This window comes from Rhamphochromis longiceps, linkage group LG20 (assembly GCF_057381845.1).
Source record: "Rhamphochromis longiceps isolate RC_006_pf linkage group LG20, R_longiceps_female_GT1.1, whole genome shotgun sequence".
Taxonomy (NCBI): domain Eukaryota; kingdom Metazoa; phylum Chordata; class Actinopteri; order Cichliformes; family Cichlidae; genus Rhamphochromis; species Rhamphochromis longiceps.
Genome location: NC_140576.1, coordinates 12,678,475 through 12,694,758, shown reverse-complemented (window position 1 = coordinate 12,694,758; position 16,284 = coordinate 12,678,475). Strand labels below are relative to the sequence as shown.

At 42.4% G+C, this 16,284-nt stretch overlaps 1 protein-coding gene across 1 annotated transcript in view; it reads right to left on the bottom strand.

Annotated features, from left to right (window-relative positions):
• Nucleotides 1-12,263, bottom strand: part of hdac7a (histone deacetylase 7a) — a 56,408-nt gene extending 44,145 nt beyond the window's left edge. Inside the window, exon 1 of the mRNA XM_085393122.1 lies at nt 12,070-12,263. Coding sequence (XP_085249248.1) covers nt 12,070-12,088 — 19 coding nt within the window. The 5' untranslated portion in view covers nt 12,089-12,263. The remainder of the gene's footprint in view (nt 1-12,069) is intronic.
• Between the last annotated feature and the right edge of the window lie 4,021 nt (nt 12,264-16,284).

Below are 16,284 nucleotides of genomic sequence, written 5' to 3'. Positions count from 1 at the left end.
AGATGGGAAGATGCAGAAGAGGGAGGGTAATAAGAGGAGGAGGAGGAGGGGCAGACGGGGAGGAAAAGATGTATTATCTTTAGTGGGGCTGTGTAAACACAAGAACAAAGAGGATAAAAATAATAAGGCTGGAAAATATTTGGTAGGAAAAGCACTGGGATTTTATTTTTGTGAATATTGCGGACATAGATGTATGCACACAGCCATGTGTTTGTGTGCGTTTACATATTTTCATTTCAGAATTCTCTTTGCTAGTAATTTAAGCAGCTAAAATTATATATGTGTAACATACTGAAAATGCTTCCCCCCACCATGTTTGAGTCTGCCTTAGTCTGGTGATCATCAGTTTCTAATCATGATATAAAGACAGAAACCTTCAGACATGCTTTTTAAAGTTCCACCAAACTGAGCACACAGAAGAAATGCATTTCTTCACAAATTTAAGCTCAGAGCCTGCATTCTGAGTTATACCAGAAACTGCCAATACCCCACCCACACCCACACAAAAAAATGCATTAGCCACACATTCAAAGCATAAAACAAGAAGCTTTTATAAAAGGTCAATGTATATGTAAGTAATCCCTATGATTTGAAAACTCAGACATCAAACTGCTCCAGTTGTCCAGATGTCCTAATTTTAGAGGGATGAGATGTCCTTAAAATCAGCGGTCACCAACCTTTTTTGTGCCACGGACCGGTTTATGTCCGATTATATTTTCACGGACCGGCCTTTAAGGTATTGTGGATAAATAAACAAAATAAAACCAATACCGGTACCAAAAAAAGAAGATTTATTCATAACACACAGAAAAAGACCCGGGGAAACCAAGTTAATGATAAAAATGCTAAAAAAAAAAAAAATGCTAAAAACCAATAAAAACCCTGAAACCATACATTTCACACCCGAGCCTCAACTCTCGCAGCCCGATATCTGGGCCAGATATATGGCCCGGGTCCATGGGCCACGGGACCACAGGGGTTGGGGACCGCTGCTTAATATGGTCTTCTCAGGCAAAGAGAAGCCCCGCCCACCTACTATTTAAGCTTGTGAGGGGCAACCAATCAGAGAAAAGATGCTTAAAGTAGTTGTTTTCAAGACAGATGATAAACTGAGACCCATTCATGACACGTAAGGATTATTTTGAACTCTAAACCATATAAAGCTATTTTAGTAAAGGACAAGAGTAAAAATATGGATGTGGAAATTAGAACAATGAGCTTTCACTGTTTCCTCATTTCGCTCATGTATTAAAACACGGACATGTACGTTGATTTACGATGTTATTCTTTTTATGTTCATTGTATCACTATATATAGGTATATGAGGTGGCAAAAATGGCTGTGCATAAATACTAAATAACTAAATAATTGATTTATATATTTATTGTTCTTCTTCTTCCAAGCTACATATTCATTGGTAATCAGGGTACAGGCATTATTAGCGCCACTTTTTCCACACTTATTTACAGATGACAACACAATTCTCAGACCCCAAAGTTTCACTGTACTAAAAGTACTTTATCAACATGAGTTTAGAAACAGATTACACATAATGTACACAATATACGTATAATGTAGATCTAATGTTTTAAGCCACCATTCACATAATGTGAATGTCAAATTTATATAATTTGAAAAGCTCAAATTATATAAATTATAAAATTAATTTTAAAAAGCTATTTAGATGTCGACAGTGCTGGTAACCTGGGCAATGTATATAATATAAGTTTAATCCAGATTGATTACCTGTCTAGGAGGAGTTAAGGAGGAGCAGACACAAATGTTGCAGTCGTCATAATGGGTCTGCCTAGCCCAACATACTGTACATACCTGCACACAAAGGCAGTATGACTAGACTAAAACAAAAAAGGACACAATGTTAAAAAGCAAAACCTATAAAAAATGTCAGCAGATGTGAAAGAAACCACAGACTCAGCCGACTTAATGCACCGAGGAAGACTGTTCCACATTTTAGGAGCTACAACCTAAAAAGTGTGGTTGCAGAATGGGGAACAGCTGAAAGACCTTGATCTGATAAACGGAAAGCGCGACTGCTGTAATAAGCTTTTGGCAGTTCTCCTGTATAAGCGGGGATAAGGCCATGAAAAGGCATGTGCACTAATAAAATTTTGATATGAATTCTGAATTTCACTGGAAGCAGAGATGGGAAGCAGGGATCAAGGCTGATATGGAGTGGCAGGTTTTGCAGATTTTTGTTAGCGGTCTAGCTGTTGTGCTGTGGACCAATTCATATGAGGAGTGAGTAACAATGAGCTGCATGGGAAACCATGTATTAGGAAATCCAAGCTGTAGGTCGATAGCACAGCGTTGATTGCAAAATCATTCTTAATTGAAAGAACTCTTAATGATATGAGAATAAAATGCGTAAAAAAACATAAATATAGATATAGAGATAAGAGATAAATATAGAGATATTTAGAAATAAATATAAACATGAGAAGTTTGCTTCCTCTTTATTGTTAGTTAATTAGGTTGTCTTTGGGTATTAAGAGTTGGGCAAAACAAGAATCCTGAACACATTCCCTTGTGAAGATTGTTACCTTTATATATTATTATTTACTAAAGATTTATGTTTTTATTTTATAAAGTCTATTTTAGGTTTACTCTTAATTTACTTAATTTTGCTGTGAGTCTTAAATATTTACGTTTTTTCCAGCATCAGTTTGTTAGTCCCGTTGTTTTACATGAGACTGTTAGCATCTTCAAGCAGAATCCTAATACATAAATAAGCTAAGCACATACATTATATACAGTACAGACCTTTGAAAGTCTTTCAGGTTTTATTCATGTTGTGTGGACTGTATTTATCCAGTCACATTATAGGATGTCTTTGTTCTGGGGACTTGCATTTTTTGTTAGTTAAAAAAAAAACCCTTTGATTAAGATCAAAGTGAGGGAAGTTCCAGGAAATTAATATACATCTTTCTACTTTCAAATTACAGATATGTGTGAAAAGACTGAGGCTGAACCAGTGTCTGAAAGGACTCAGTGCATGGAAAGCTTCGGTGACATATGCAGTCCACAGAAACACAATGGATCGCTGACAGGCATTTTCCGCAAAATAGCAACAGTGTCATTTGTGCAGTCATCACTAACCACCACTGAAAGGTAAAACAAAGAAACAGTGTTACTTTTTTTCCAGCTTTATGTGCAATATCTCATCATCCACTTCGGTCTAAGAGGCATTACCACACACACCAGTCGTATAGCATTATTTATCTATACAAACTATACATATAGCATCTTTAAACTGCAGAGAAACTTTTATCAGCATTTTAAAAATCCGAGCGCTACCAAAGCCATTAAAAAAACTAAGAGATCTGTGAGAGGTTTAATGCAGAGCAACAAAAGATGGCGGTAAGTACTTGAACACAAAGACGGTTTTGACTAAATGAATTACAGCCTCTCTTTTGGACGTTTGATCTGGTTTGATTGAAAGTGAACTGAGGTCAGCTCCGGTGACGGCACAAGAGGAGTATATGATGAAGGACCGAGGATCCCTTAACACCCCGAGGACGTTTGGAGTTATGGTAAGTTATTCAAAACACCACAAGAAACCATAGCTACCACAAGAAAATCCCAGGGATGTCAGCAGCCAGCTCACACACACACACACACACACACACACACAAAAGCACATACGCACACACACACACACACACACACACATATACAAAGCCTCAAAACGTAAAGTCAAATCAAATCAAAACTCAGCCTTATAACACCCACCGTTCTGAACAACAACAAGCCTGAGAAGCGTGAGCGTGTGTGTGTAGGAAACACCCAGACAGGCCAAAAATAGCTCTACTCTTGTTCCCCCTCTCTCGCTTTCAATCCTTCGCTCATTCGTTTCGCTCTCCGTCTGTCCCTCTGTGTTTCTCTGTGTGTCTTGTTTGTGTCATGATTAACCACGGGTAGGAAAAAAATAAGTTAATTTTTCCATATGGAAAATGTCACCCTCTTAAAGAGCGCACTCGAATGTGAGAATATCAGGCTGAGTATGTGATTCAGCGAACGGAGAGAACAATGACTATACTTTGGCATAACTGTTGCATAAGGGGAAACATGAAGGTTTTCACAAAATGGGAAGAATTAGTTGGTTGAAGTCTGTCTGACACGTTGAGCAAATGAGGCAGTTCTCTGAAGAAACTGTAGAAGATCATAAAGTAGTATTTATCTTTTTTTCCCCTCTAAATTCCTGTCAAAATAAAACAATCCAGGATAGACTAAAATAGCTGCTGGCACACTCTGGCCATGCACATACAGTAAATTATGATTGGCCTGTGTTTTCCTGCATCTTTTTCACAGTGCTGTCACGCTCACGGATATTTAACCGGGGTCCAAAGCATTGTGGCAACTTTGTCAGTTTGTTTAGATTTAGTATACCCAATTACAAGTGAAGCAGCCCCTGTAAACAAAAGTCACATGGACTCACGAGGTGTTTACCGGACAGTTTTAGTAACCTGTCATCCTGCGTTGTTACTGATTTTTTTTTTAAACAAATATAATTGCAGTCCTTGTTAAATAAGCAAAACAGGCTGGCATGGTTTTGTTTCTCGGGCAGTGTCAGCCTGGGCTTTGTTAAGCCAGCTGTGTGTATGCTTAAAGCATCATTTTGAATTATTAGGGTCTTGCTTTCTGTTATAGTAGAATCCTCCTCACTTACAGTAAATATGTGAAAACAAAAGGGAGCTCCAACAACAGAATGGGTTGTAAACAAGCCAGAGTTTAACCTGGTTATTTGAACCACTTCAGTTCAAGGTAAAAAAAAAAGAAAAAAAAAAGAAAGAAAAAAGTCTTTGAATGTTTACAACTTGTCTAATCTGGAACAAGAAGCTTCGAAGATCCTAAGGCCCATAACTATAAGCTCATCGTGCAGCACAGAACGAGACAGTAACATCATTTACATGCAGATACAGATCAATGTCCCCGAGAACATATGTGGTTGTCTGGTCACATCCATTTTTAGACGGCTGGGGTATGTACCATTTAGACCTCTCATCTACATAAAAATCATCTGTGAGAAGCTAATGTTAAGATTGACTATATGCCTTTACCATATACTGATATTGATAGTGTGATCTCCAGACACAGAATCATGCATTCCTTTTAGCTGCACAGAGAGAAGATGCAAACTCCACACAGAGCAGGTTTGAGCCAGTATCCTTGCTTTGAGGTGAGCGTACTAACCACTGCACCGCTGTGCTGCCCCGTGCCAGATGGGACAGGCTAAAGTTGGATATCTGGATAAGAAAATGGCTAGACAGATGTGCCGCCATTAAAAGACGAGTACATTGTGGTCATAAATTGATGGACATGGTCAACAACAATAACCAGAGAGTCTGTAGCATTCAAAATTGGTACTAAAATATCCACACCATTATGGCAGCAGCCTGAATCTTTGAAGGCACATTGGACACGTGCTTTGGTGTTGTTTATACCAGATTCTGACTGTATCATTTGAATTACACAGAGACTCATCGGACCATCTTTTCTGGTCCGGTTTTGGTGAACCTGCTTGTATCCTCAGTTTCCTGTTCTTAGCTGACAGAAGTGGCACCCGGTGTGGTCTTCTGCTGCTGTAGCCCATCTGCTTCAAAGTTTGACATGTTGTGTGTTCAGAGATGCTCTTCTGCAAACCTTGGATGCAGTTTGAGTTACTGTTGCTTTCCTATCAGCTTGAACAAGTTTAACCCTCTGATATCAGCGATGCATTTTCTCCCACAGAACTCCTGCTCAGTTGATATTTCCGCTTGTTCGGGCGATTCTCTGTATAACCTAGAGATGGTCATGTGGGAAAAGCCCAGTCTTTGGAACACTTACACCAGCCTGCCTGGTAACAACCACCACATTCAAAGTCACTTAAATGGCCTGCATTTGTATAGCGCTTTTCTAGTCCCTAAGGACCCCAAAGTGCTTCACACTACATTCAGTCATTCACCCATTCACACTCACATTCACACACTTAAATCACCTTTCTTCCCCATTCTGATGCTCAGTTTGAAATTCGGCTTGGCCAACGTCTACATGCCTCAATGCATTGTGGTGCTGCCGTGTGAGCATGTCTGAGTTGAACAGGTGTGCCTAATAAAGTGGCCGTGAGGGTATACCATACTTTACTATCACAAATGCGCTTCCCTTCATTGGTTTCACAACAACACGTGGCAAAGAAGCAAATGAGATGGTGACACCTTTGAAGCAACAAAACCAAAAATCTTGTGCTCTCGGTAGTTTCCTGCTATTAGATGTCTTGACAAACCACAGTACTGGTTTTCTTAGAATTGCCTCACAATTTCTGGCATTGATTGCGCTTGTAAGTCATTGTTCACACCGGTTCAAATGAAGGAAAACATGTATAAAAGTGCCAAGTGCCGTCTGATACAAATACCTTTAATATATGACAAATTTCCATTAATTCATTTTCCTCTTCCATAAATGGGGCTTAACTGCGATTGAATAACAGTTCTTTCTGAGTAGTAAGTTGTTGATATCAGTTTAAGGCATGACTGACTGAAACAGAAGAGGGATGATTCATTGTGTTTTTTAGACACTGTCTGGTTAAGATAAGATCAACTTTGCTACCCCTGTAGGAAAATTCCCTCTAGCTGCTGAAGCCCCTGAAACAAGTGGATAAAAACATCATACAGCTGTCATCGCACACTTATATAAAACACTCAGTGTGCTCCGAGTTCTGCTGAAGAAGAAGAACATGAAGTAGGCACATACATCAGCTGTCTGCCACCGATGACTGATGAACTTGTGTTTTCTCAGGGGTTTTCATGGAAAGGTTATACCTCTGCTTACTGCTGTGCCTTTTGTGGGAATTTAAGACAGAGAAGGAGAGGGAGAAGGAGAACCAGATGGCTTTTCCTTGCAGGATATCCTGTTATAAGTTGAGCTAGCCGGGCTCTATCTGACCTCCTCACCCCTCTTGACCCTTAACCCGACCGCAATTTAGGTTCATATCTCCGCTGTTTCCTAATCGCCCAAATGTCTCAGCATCCTTTGCTATGGCATTGTTGCTTTCTCTTCTACTCAGCTGCTTAGTCAAACTCACAAGTAGCTGCCTTTGCCACTCTTCTGTTTATTTCATTAATGTTTTTTCCCCCTTCTGACTTGTGTGGTTAATTACGAGAAAAACCAAGTTATAATGCTAGGCTTTAAATCCAATATCCATAAAATTTAATGACAAGGGCCACAACCTTTAGCATCAATCCACATCCCAGGTGCAAATTATCTTTTTTTGAAGATAAGTGCAGACAGTCATAGTATATGGCAGATGGCTGCTCCTCCCTGAGCCTGAATCCATCTGAGCTTTCTTCCTCTTAAAAGGGAGTTTTTGCATCCCACTTTCTCCATGTGCTTGCTCGGACTGCTACAAGGTTATCCGATTGACAGGGTTTTCTCTGTATCATTGTAGGGTCTTTGCCTTACAATATAAAGCTGCTTGACTGTTGATGTGATTTGGTGCTATATAAATAAAATTGAATTTAATTGAATTAATTTAAAAAGTAGATGTGTCCTTTTCTCATTATGCAAATTTCTAGCTCGTAAAGTTTAGTAACATGAGACCTCATCCACTTCTGTCACTTAGGCAACTCATTTTCCACCATGCAAGGGTTATGCGTGAGAGATGATGAATGATTTTCATAGATATATAGACACACACACACACACACACACACACACACACACACACACACACACACACACACACACACACACACACACACACACACACACACACACACACACACAGAAAACACCGGAAAATAATAATAATAAGAGCAGCACTATAAAAACTCTGTGTGTGTGGTGTTTCATACTTAGTCGCTCTGACTTTCACAGTTCCTGCTTTCTCTCTTTTTTCTTTTCTTTTCTTTTTTTTGCCTGTCCCGTTTGGCTCTTCAGAATTGTTGTCTAAAGGCAAAGAAAGATGCCCAACGGATTTACTTTACCAAATGGACCATCCCAGCCTTGCCATAATGGTCTATTTGATTCACCTTTTATTGTTTATTTTATTTTATTTTCACTTGCTAAATACGGGACAGACTTGACTGGGGAAAAGAAAGTGGAGAAAGAAAGAGGGAAAGAAAAACAGTGGGGAAGAGGGACGGGGATAAAGGGCAAAAACCAACAAAATAAGCAGACAAAAAATACATATATCAATCACCTGGATCACCTGTTGAGAAAGAAAAAAGAGAAAACAAGCAGAAGAAAAAAAAGAGCAATATAATAAACAACATCATTGCGATGATCTATGGGAATATGACAGTAAATACTAAATATTAAACATTATTGTGCAGCACGTAAGATCGACAGCGCACAGTGTGCTTTGAGGTAGGAGCCAAAAAGGGTGTAGTTTGTGTGTGTGAGCACCCGTGTGTACACCTGTGAGCATGAGCACGCTTGTATTTAAAAGGTTCCTTCATGTAATGATCTGCTAGAGGGTGTGGGGGGGCCACAGCCCCGTCCTCCAGGGCATGAAGCAGGTATGGAGGAGATCAGAACTCCAGACATCCAGAGACCCTCAGAACACAAGAGACCAAGGAAGACCAACAGAGGGGCAGCCGTGCCACTGTCCCAGAAAGAGCTGAGGAGAGCCCCAGATAAGGGGTCACTCAGCAGCCGCGGAGCAGAAGCCAGGGGGGTTGCAGTGACGTGTCCGTGAGCTCCGCCGGCAGTCAGCTGTGCCAGAGTGACCGAGCCCCAGGCCGAGAGGCCGGGGGCACCCCACCCCCGAAGTGGCCCGAGCGAGCCCCAGGCTCCAGGCCCCGACAAGCAGCCACCAGGAGTGAGCCGGTGTGTACCTGGACGCCCACCCCCGGACACAAAGAACCACCAACGCACCGACACCTGAGGGTGTCTGCCACTGGCAGGGGAAGTGGTGGTGGGGGGAGATAGGCCTCCATACCTTGGAGGGCCTGAGATGTCCCTACAGAGGTGGCGTCTGATACCCAACCTGACATATAGACACAGACAAACAGGCACACACAGATACAGACATCCATTCTCACCCTCATGCTCTCATATGCAATTACTCAACACTCACCCAACGTGGAGACAGACATAGAGAGACACTGTACACACAATCACACTCCCCAAGCGTACTCTACGAACTGGGTCTAGGTACCCTTGCCCCTGGAGGGGGGAAACTGCACCCAGACCCAGGTAGTGTTACCCTTTTCCCTGGGGTGGAGAGAAGCAGACCGCCCCGACTCGGCAGCAGCAGGGAGGCCCCACTTTCCAGACCCCAATCGGACGGCCAATTCCTCCTCCTAGCCCCCCCGCTCCAACAGGCAGCAGAGAACGGGGGGGTGTGAAGACTCCAAACCTCCCTCCGCCCGCTGTGTTCCTGCTTTCTCTTACAAATCCTTGATTCAGAATTCAAAATAATTCCACTTGTTTTTCTGGCCATGTGCGTCACTCGCTGAAAAATAATATCCTCCTAATACTATCTTGGAACAAGTTTTTAAAAAACCCAACTGAGTGGGTCTAGGATTATTTGATGCCAATACTTTCCCAAATCAAATATAATTTTCTCAGTATTGCTGCTGTGTCCATCTGTCTTTCCCTCTTTACCTTGTTTTCAGTTAGTGAAGATGTTGTTCAAGCAACCTTTAAAAAAAGAAGTCATGACCTCACTTGGCAGTGCAAATTTAAAACACGCACACACAAAGATATCATAACATCATAATAATCTTAACATAATCAGAACAAAAACAAGTAAGAAAACGGAAAAATAACCCTTCAGGTATCGTTTCTGCCCTAATGCACAACTTTTTGTCTTCCCCATCTTCTCTTTATGTCACCTCTTTCTCCCTCTCTCTCTCTCTGGCTCACACCCAGCCCTCCCACCCACCAGTGTAACTGGAATCCATTAGCTGATGAATGGTTGTTTGTGTTTTTTTAAGCTCAACAGCGCCTCCATCCACATCAGTGGCCACAGAGGGTGATAACAAAACATGCAGCGTGATTAGGGAAATAATTAGCCAATCATCCTGTGACCTGCAAGCCAAGCCTGAGGTCAAAGAGACGCAAACCAGGCTGCTTCCCAGGTGCTTTCCCATGAAAATCAGTCAGGAGGCACAGCTGCGAAGCAAATGCATACTGGGGTCATTGTGAGCAGACAGCTTCCAATCACAACACATGCGCTTCTTTGCCTGTATCCCAGGCTCGCTGCGATACGGCTGAGAGTGCGAATGAGGATCCCAGTGGACTCAGTGCAGAGTTTGCCCAGGGAGGCTGTGGTGGAAATCAACACTTCCTGCTTCCTGTGGCGAGAGGAAGTGCTACCGTCGCTGTCCCCTTATCGCTGGGTATCCAGGCAGAGCAGAGGGAGGAAGGCAGAGCAGGGAGGGAAGAGGAAGAGGAGGAAGTAGAGGAGCTGGAGGAAGGTCATGCAGGCTAAACAAAGGGAGAGGACTGAAGAGACTGACTGGGTTGTGGCTTATGTTCTACAGGGTTACATTCTGGCATTAAATTACTTAGAAAGCAGTAAATATTTAAAGGTGGTGAGTGATGAGAAAGAGGAGAACATGTGTAAAATGTCTGTTACTGGCTTGTAAGGCGCTGCTGATGGACAAATCAAATTTCTTTCTTTTTTTTTTTTTTTTGTGATATCAGCTTTTTGCCTGTTTTGTTAACCATCAGCCATAATCTCTCCCATGGGACAAAACAATAGCCTTTGGCTGTGACTTGCTGTGACTGAATCACAATGTTGCACAGTCTGTGCTTTGCCTGTGCTTCTTCCACAATGCATTGATACTGTTTTATATTATGCAACATGCAATTCAAAAATGCAGCAGGGCTTCCCCATTCTCTTAGTTTTATGTTGTCATGTTACATCTAACATGCTGGCAGTTTATCCACAGGGAAGCAGAGGGGAAAACAGAGGCAGGACGTGACAAAGGATATTTAAAGAAAGAAAAGGCAGAAGGAAAATAATAGCGGCATGTGTCTGTAAATGCAACAAGTTGGATGCCTTCCACAGACTGAAATCAAAATGTATCCACTTGCATTTTATGGTGAAGGAGCAGGAGAGAGACAATGAGAAAGACAGAGGGAGTGAAGGGGGAGAGAGATGTTTGGGATCAGGGTGGGGAAGCTTTCAGCACTTGGGATTGTCCCAGATGGACACAAGCCGCTCCCTCCCTTTATAAACAGCCTCCTCTCCTCTCCTCTCCTCTCCTCTCCTATAATGCCTGTTATCCACAACTCAGCTCCCACTTTGCACAGATTCTGGGACCCTCACCAGAAAATATGAACAAATTGACACTTTTTGTTTTTCTTCTCTTTCTCTTTTTCTGACAACTTCTTCTGTCCCCCTGCACTAGCACCACCACCGCCCCCAATCCCTGCCATTTCCAAAGTCAACACACCACTAAATGCCGGGCTGACTCACTTCCACTGTGGGTGGCTCTGTTTCCAATTTTCTCACTACCCCACCACCTTGGAAGAAAAGAGAAAACTTTTGTCCAGAAAAAAAAGTAAGCAACCAGTGCAAAAGGAAGATCCATTTTTCCAAATTGCTCAGTGCTAAAAGGGACAAAAACTTGCACGGAGGTGCAGAGAGAGAGACGTGGAGCGAAACCGTACCATGCTTCTCCCACTTCTTTTGTGGCTCTGAAATAGTTATCGCCGTTTCCCTTCCTTTCTTTCTCTTTAAGAGAGCGTGGGAGCGCCCTCAGAGTACTGCAGAGAAACCACGGGGCTCATAACAACAGGAGGAAGCCGGTAACTTGAGTAAGTTGGGCCGGGCAGAAAGAGGGGGATACGGAGAGGAGGTGGAATGAAAGGAAAGCAAAAAGACAGAGGAACCTTCTGCAAGCGTTTTTATATCTTGAAAACATTAAAAAAAAAAGTTCGCAAAGCTCAAAAAACGCAGAAACACACCACACATTTGCAAATAATCTGCTGGATTGCTGACAGCATTTCCCCACACGCAGACCCAAAAACACACACACATACACACACATATAGACACACACGGACACTTTTGCATTTGCATGAAATCAGACAGCTTTCCCAAGAACAGGACTGCCTTACCAGTCTGCCTTGTAAACATTCAGCGCGAGGAGTGCTTCACAAAGTCCCATCAGTCATGTTCATGTACAGTTCCAGAAAGTGGTGAGGATTCTCCAACATCACACACACACACAAACACACACATGCAAAGGCACAGTATCAGTTCCCTCTGTCCAAGAGTTGAGAAAGTGAGGGGCCGCAACAAAAGGCAACAGAGGGAGGGAGAGACTGAGGGAGAGAGAGCGAGAAAGAGAGAGAGAGATTAACCCCTCTGAGCTGACTGGTGGACTCTCTCCCTCCCTCCCTCCCTCCCTCACACACACACACACACACACACACACACACACACACACACACACACACACACACACACACACACACACACACACACACACACAGAGTTGGTTTTGCCGTATCACTGACTTCTTGTGTTTTCTCTCAAGTGCCAAGAGGAGGAAGGGAGAGCAGAGGGAGGGCAGAGACAGAGAATGTGTGTGTGTGTGTGTGTGTGTGTGTGTGTGTGTGTGTGTGTGTGTGTGTGTGTGTGCGCACACTCATGGTCATGATGTGTGTGTATGTGTGCTTGTGTATTTTAAGGTAGGAGGGACTGGCTGGCTCAAGTCCAGAGGCAGCTAGCCTGGTAGAAAAAGACAATAGCAGGAAACACTATATCAGGAGGCAAAATACCAGCACAAAAATAATTAACAGACATTGAAAAACAATGACATCCACAGTGGAAAACACAGCCTGCAGCCTGCTTCGAACAATGATAGTGGAAACAAAAAAAAAACGAATGTATTTTTGTTATTCTAACCACAGGATATAAAAACACTATAAGAAAAAAAACAAAAGAAAAAATGTACACAGATCAAAAGCATTAGCTGTAACGAATGTAAAAAAATGCCGCTATTATTTTTGTTGGCGCAACATTGGATGCAAAAATTATAAAAAAGTGCATTGCTGGGTCTCATGGGGGGGGGGGGGGGGGGGGGGGGGGGGGGGGGGACGATAGTTCTCAGCTTCTTCTTCTTTTTTATTTGCATCATTTTAAAAGTTGTGTACTTGTGCACCATCACAGGCATGTAGACACACATTCCCCACGCAGTCATGACTCCCACACAAATCTCACCACCACTCCCACACACACACACACACACACACACACACACACACACACACACACACACACACACACACACACACACACACACATTCCCTCAGCTATAATCATATCTGGTGATAAGAGCAGCTTCCCCCAGCGGTTACTGGTTCTCCAGGCACCGACCACAGTGTCTTACAATGGTCCTGTATTCTAAGCCTGCGCTGATTACACACACAAGGAGCTGCATTACACACTGCTAATTCAATTTCCTCCCCTCGGGGTCAACCTTTGTGTGAGTTTATGTGTGTATGTGAGTCCATAAGGAGGAACTGATTAAGAACCTGATGAAGAGACCAAGATCCAAACTGTGTGTGCGTGTTCTTCATCCACTTATTGCAATTTTGCATGTCAAATGAGGCCAGAGTGGAGATGTTTGGCTTTAATGCACAGTCCCAAATTTAGTGAAAAGCAAACACAGAACATCAGCAAAAACACTTCATACCAACTGTCACGTACGGTGATGAAGTGGTGATGATCCAGGCTTGTTTTGCAGCCGCAGGACTAGGGCAAGGGCACCTGACCATGAACTTGTCCAGGTCAAGTATTCTGGAGTGAAACGTGAGGTCTGACAGCTAAAACTTGGCCTAAACTGGGTCATTCATCACCTATGGTGAGATTTGAGGTAAAGCTATGTGGGATCACCAGTGGTAATAGGATTCAGCACTTTGGAGATGAACTTCATAGAAACGTATCCAGTAATCTTTGTAATGTTTTAGCTCATGCTCACCCTGGCTGCTGTATTACACTTAATATTCTAGACCTAAATAAACCTTTACTTTCTGACTTTGGCTCTCCATGTTTTACTCCACTGCTCTTCTTCCTCTCCTACCTTTATCCAAAACTAAAATCTGTACCTCAACCTCCTCTCCTCGTCCTCTTTCTCACATTAAAACAGAGGTTTAAAACAGTAGGTGACATCACAGTGGCTATGTCTGTCTTTTTTATACAGTCAGTGTCACCAATTTTGGTTAAGAACTGGATCTTCATTATCAAAGTAATGCAAGCTGTGCAATACAGTAACACTGCAAGTTAGTAATTCTTTCAGATGATGCTCAGCGAGGGGAAGCATTGTCAGCTGCAGATTCTGTATTTAGCAGATTGTTTAAGATAAAACTGTATTTAAACCACACCACAGTACATTACAGGTTGGATTGCAGAGCTGTGTGCAAGATTCTGACATCTAGATTTGCTGCTTGTTTATTGCAAGCTCTGTGACAAACTAAACGAAAAGTATAAAATAGCCACAAACTAAGGAGCGGGCAACCATATTTATGTATTTACATCCACACTTCTAATTTATACCTTTACAGTCCAGCTGTAAGAGCACTAAACACTAATTAAAGCTCTGCGGAGGTCTCTATTACAGCCTCCACAGAAAATGCTACAATGAGTCAAAATCACTAAAATGAGGGTGGAGATGCAGAATGCAGAGTTATATCAGCCGTTGGTCTGACTTTTTCATGAAAGCCTCAAATGCTCTTTGGCCTTTTGTGTTCCCCTCCCAGGTTTTTATTTTTTATTAATTTATATTTTAAACCTGGGATAGGGGCCCAAATAGGTTGCAGGCTTCCCAGCAGAACACAAGCTAGCAACATGTAATCCTGGGTCCCACAGTAAGACGGAGGATATGAGATTTTAATAAAAAATCCTTGCTTTAATTTGAAGCGAGTGGTCAGATCTGTTGGGCTCCTCCAATGATTCTGTGTAATGCAGCCTGATGAGGCGGCTGGCTTGCTGCAGGTTGTTTATGAGACTCGCTCAAAACATCTGAGTCCCATCTTGGCCAAATAAAACAATGCTGTGCTTCACTGTCAAATGCATGGCAAACATAAGGGTGTGAGTGTGTGTGCATGTGCAAGTGCGTGACTAGGACTGTGTGTGTGTGTGTGTGTGTGTGTGTGTCCAAAAGCAGAGAATATGGTTGTCATTAAAATGACTGAATATGAGGGCGAGGTCCCTTTGGAGGGGTGTGTGTGTCTATCTGGAGCATAGACACACACATATGCACAAACCTGGGGTTTTAGCTGATGTTACTTTCCAGCGCCTCACGCCGATGTTGCCTCATCTACCTTTGACTACATCTCTCCTGGGAATCAAACCAGCGTCCTCTCTAACTTCTCTCTGAAACCTCAGACAAACAACTCTTTGTTCTAACCACAGACTTAACAATTAAAAAAGCGCACACGCTCAGACCGTTACACACCTTTTCTGTCATTGTCTGACTAAACTCCTGTTCACACTCTGCCTTTCGCTCACACGCGCGTGGAAAGATGTCTTCAGATGTGGGTGTGATGCTAGTACACAGTGATTAGTGACCAAGCACACTGTGTTGTATGTTTTCAGCTCCCCTCCTCTGTTTTGGTTACCAGCCTGGTCTGCTAAGCCTCACTAAGCAGTTCTGGGGTCCAGAGAAGAAACACAAGACCTGAACATATCATATACAGTGAACTTGCTTGTGACTCGGAGCATTGTCCTCACTCCATATTGTCAGTCTTCATACAGTAAATTTCCAGTCTAAATAAGCTGCTGTTCAGCATACAAAAGAACAAAGACATTACAGAAACAAAAATCATATGCAGTAAGCTCTTTGAGCTCATGCTTAGTAGGTATTAAGCAAGATATTCATGAGCAGCCCATATTGACTGGCAGTTGATCGTATGGTGCTGTAACTCCTGGAGAAAACTGTACTCTCTCAAACGCTGCTAAAAATATTCTGGGAAAGAGAAATCAGATCTGGTGAAAACTGGGACGAGAGAGACAAAATGAGCTGAGGTCAGGGCCTAATTTCAACATAAATGTATTAAATGAGAGCATATGGAAGCCTCAAGTTCAACATGTTGTCTGCTATTCATTCGTACCTTGGAATTTGTTCTGTTCAGGAAATACAGGTTTGCATATAAAATGAACAAAAAAAAATGACAATAAAGCACCGATCTTTTTTTGTGAGCAGGGCACAGTAAGTGTGCAGTGTGAACGACAGTAATTAACTCAAACAATTACCACTATTGTTGCATGTACAGTGTGCAAAAGTCATGAGAAACCCCCATTCCTTTATACTTTGCAAGGAAAATAAG